The sequence below is a fragment of the Trifolium pratense genome, linkage group LG2 (genome assembly GCF_020283565.1).
Source record: "Trifolium pratense cultivar HEN17-A07 linkage group LG2, ARS_RC_1.1, whole genome shotgun sequence".
Lineage (NCBI taxonomy): Eukaryota > Viridiplantae > Streptophyta > Magnoliopsida > Fabales > Fabaceae > Trifolium > Trifolium pratense.
Genome location: NC_060060.1, coordinates 66,458,190 through 66,462,498, shown reverse-complemented (window position 1 = coordinate 66,462,498; position 4,309 = coordinate 66,458,190). Strand labels below are relative to the sequence as shown.

The following is a 4,309-nucleotide window of genomic DNA, read 5'->3' as shown; positions in this document are numbered from 1 at the left end:
AGATTTTTTTTTCTGGGGGGGAGTGGGGGTGCATTTTAGCATACCAGATTCTATATCACGACAGAGTGGCACCGGGTTTTAACTCCATTCCAGTAACGTTTTGGTTTGTATACGAGGGCAAATTGGTTCGTTCAAATTAAATTGTAGGGGTGGATGAATTTTTTTCCTTAAACCTCTGTGTTTAAAACCTCTCTCTCCCCATATAAACTAAACATATATTTAATTAAAATCTCACACCTCCCCTCCCATTATAAGAGTCTTTAATTTTAACGTTAGATGTAACGTTTTTATTTAACTGTTTTTCTTTTTGTATTTTAAGGGTGTGAATTACTCTTATCTTTTTGCAATAAAACTACTTAATGCTATATATTTGAAAAATTAAAGTTTGTTTTTTAATTTTTTTTGTACATAACATATTAATTTTTTGTTTTTTTTTACATAATATATTAAATTTATTGGAAAGAGAATAGTGTAAAAAAAATTATTACTGGATTAAGATGAGGTATAATAGAAAGATAAGTACAAAAATACACTTCCTTAATTTAATTTAGTGTTCCTATTTTAAAAATTAAAAAAAAAAAGAGTAAAAAAAGAGTAGTGTTTTGGTTCTAATTCTAAAGAGAAGAACAGGCGGCACGATGTCCGGTGGTGAAAAGAAGAAGAAGTGTTCCGGCGAGTCAACAACCACGACGATCGATTCACTCCCCGACAACATTCTAGGTCACATCCTTTCCTTTCTTCCAACTAAAGAAGCTATTCCTACTTGCCTTTTATCAAAGAGATGGAAAAAACAGTGGCTCCAACTCCATTCACTCCACTTCAATGAAGCATATCATCGTAATGGTAACATGCAATGGTGTGAATTTCATCAAGAACCTCATGCCTGAGAGGATATCCTTGCACACCTAATATATTTGCGGTGCTGCATCTTACAACCAAATCAAGCATACAAGACAAGAAATTGAATCAAAACATGCATACCTAAAAAAAATTTGAATTATTGATGCACACAAGTTAAATAAAGTGTTTGATTAACAACATTTTAAGCAGCAAAAGATAATTCTCATGGACATGACCGATAACAGTCAGTTAGAATCAACTATTCTATAACTACTCTAAATTAAAATTACTACAAATTATTGAAAAGTAAAGATAGATAGATAGATACTCCTAATAACATAAACACTTCATTTCTTAGTTATTGAAAATTGAAACAAACACCTAACTAAATAGCATTAGGACACATATCGTAACACTTTTTGGCCATCTCGAGATCGGCCTTGACAACTCCGACCATATCATCTCCGACAGGATATTTCATGGCGAGGTGTAACGTTGAGATGACGGCTCCCAAATCAGCAGCAGCAGGCAAGCCAATAACAACATTATAAACAGATGGTGAATCAACAACCAAGTACCTTACCTTGATTATCTTGGTGTTCCCTCCTTTACCAAATGTTGTGTCCAAATCAATATATCCTTTGACAGATACAGTTTCTCCAATAGTACCTTTGAGAAAGGTTTTAAATGGTTTCAACATTGACTCTGATAATCCCATTTTCAAAAATGCTGACAAGTAGAGAATGTTGATGGAACTTCCCTCATTGACGACGACTCTGAGAACAGAGAAGTTGTTGACTTGGAGTTTGATTACCATTGGAAGAGGAGCATTAGGTCATGTGATTGGTAAGTCTTCGAGTGAAAATGAGATTGGGTAGTTTTCTGGCTTAATATCATCATCATTGCTGGTGGAACTGTGATTCATTCTTCTTCCTTTCTTGTTATATCGCTTCATCTTCAATGATATAGAGAAAGAGACCTAGTTAGGTTTGAATCTTGAAGGAATGAGATGGTGAAGTTTGATGCTATTATTATTATATAGAAATGAAACTACAGCTGGTGATTTTGAAGGGTAAGGATGGATTGTAATGGTTACTTTTTGGGCTAGCTAATGTTGCAGGAAGAGTGGTGTAACGTTCAGTTAAAAGCTGAATTCAAAAAAAAATTGTGATAAGCAGCCACCAATTCAGGAGTGTTTGTTGCTGAGGACTGATGAGGATTTTTGGCCAAAAAAATACGTGGGAAGTGAGAATCTTTTATGAAAATAAAATAAAGATGTTAATCGATGACTCCGACACTTGTTAAACATACCAAAAAAGAGTAACAAAACAAATACCTAACAAGAAATGAAAGACAAAATTAATGTTGGTAAGATAACTTTTTATACTTTTAAATGCATAAATTTCAAGACAAAATTTTCTTATTAATATACTTAACAGTGTCTGGAGTCACTCTTTAACATTTTTCATAAAATAAAATGTTATTTTGATACAAATGTATATAATGTACTAATCACAATTAACTGTTAAAAAGCTATTTTTTTTACAATGATATAATAAAATGAAATGAAACAGAAAAATGGAATGGGTCAGATCAGAGGACTAAGCACAAAACAACAACATTCAAATACAAGAAAAATTGGCTCATAAAAGGTAAAAGAAATCTTAATGCAACTTGTGTGTGCGTCTAAATGCATTTTATTTAAGCTTTGTGCCCAAGCAAGTGTATCTCATTCCTCAAACAAAGATTCACTGAAGTCTATAAGTAGGTACATGAGTATCATTCTGTTTTGGAGAAGGACTTGAGTTCCTGGGGAAGGGAGGGGTCCAATCCAGATGCAAAGCAACGCATTGGCTGCTTTAGAAACTATAGATTTCAAGGTTACTGAAGAAGTTATGAGTTGGTTGCATCACATGTGATAAAATCAATGGGCTTGTTGATGAAGTTTCTGGTTATTTTGTAAGTTAAATCTTGTGCCATGACAATCAGTTTGGTTTATGATTATAGAATACTAATATAGCTTAATACAAATTAGATTCAACTTACTTTGTGTTGATGGGAATCATAGTTTACCTGTTTTTCAGTTAATTTAGAAAACAAATTATACCTGTTAGAACATTATCTACTTTGTTGAGAAACTTGTGGCAAAAGTTAAAACATAAACTTTGAAACATGATGTTTTGAGCAATCCCCATTGGAGCAATTTCACTTGTCCTAAATGCAACCATGATACTTCTATGGTTGCGGTTTAATAACGATGAAAAATGTGTTCACAAGGGCAACTATCTTGTGTGTATACTGTTAATGCAAATTACTGTTACCAATAAAAACTCTTGTTACTCTCAAGTTATACAATGTTACTTTGGATTGCCCTATCCGTTTTGATTTTCCATTACTCAAATCCCTGATTTTGGTTCAGGTTGTGTTTACAAATCGTGCTAATATGTTCAAGTTTTTTCGCGGATGTTCCCATCCATCTTGAAGATTTAGATTCAACATCCCTTACAATATTATCTTGTGGTAATGACATGGAAGAGGAGGCGGTGGTGGCCGAAACCGTTGCCTAACCTGCTCACAGCAGAAGTTTCTTATTCATCTCATATCCTGTTTCCACTACTTTGTAATGCACAGTTTCTGAGGGCCGAATGGTAATACATTGTTTTTTAGGGTTAAATAGTGTTAACTTCATGTAATGTTAGCGAATTTTGATATTTTGATTTATCCCCGATAATGATATATTTTTTCAGGTTATCCCACGTAATGTCAAGATTATGTCTTTTAGCTCGTCATCGAATATGTTGAGTTAAGATTCCTTCATTTTGCCTGTTAGCGAAAATTGGTTTACCCCCTTTTACTAAGCATGCCACCTCATCAAAATCTTAAGCGCTCAAATCCAATGAGGTGTAAACCAAAATCATTACAGAGGTAATTGAAAAACCAAAATTTGTATTTAACCTTAGTAGGATTTGTTAGAAGTCTCACATTGCTAAAGTCATGACATAGATAGCATTTATAAGGGTAGTGCAAACTTCAACTCTCAAGCTAGCTTTTGTGGTTGAGTATAGGCCTCCCAAATTCTAATATAAGTACTTTCTGTCTTTTTTTTTGTTTTCATGTAAATAGGATGCCGCCACCATAAATTATGTCGAAAATCTAATGTTTCACAGACTAACTCATATTGATCTTACCTTTGACTCCGATTGCTGCAATGTCATGTGGAATTGATTCATTCAAATGCTCCACAGTTCTCCAAAGCTTCGACATCTTACCATTCACAAGGTTTTTTTTTTTGTTATCTGAACAATATTTATCCATTTTAAATCTTAAATCTTCTGTATTATACTTGTTGATCTACTATCTGATAAAATATTGACTATTGTAATTGGTACACAGGAAGAATCCATATGTCCAAATGAAGTTGGCGAAGTTGCCGACGAGTATCTTATTCCCGAATGTATATCATCACAGC

General features: G+C 33.5%; 1 protein-coding gene across 1 annotated transcript; it reads right to left on the bottom strand.

Moving 5' to 3' along the window:
• Window positions 1-1,225: 1,225 nt before the first annotated feature.
• On the bottom strand, window positions 1,226-4,104 carry LOC123905255. The gene is made up of 2 exons (XM_045954871.1): window positions 4,029-4,104; window positions 1,226-1,677 (listed from the first exon to the last, which is right to left on the bottom strand). The coding sequence occupies exons 1-2, from the start codon at window positions 4,102-4,104 to the stop codon at window positions 1,226-1,228; spliced, it is 528 nt and encodes a 175-aa protein (XP_045810827.1).
• Window positions 4,105-4,309: the final 205 nt, after the last annotated feature.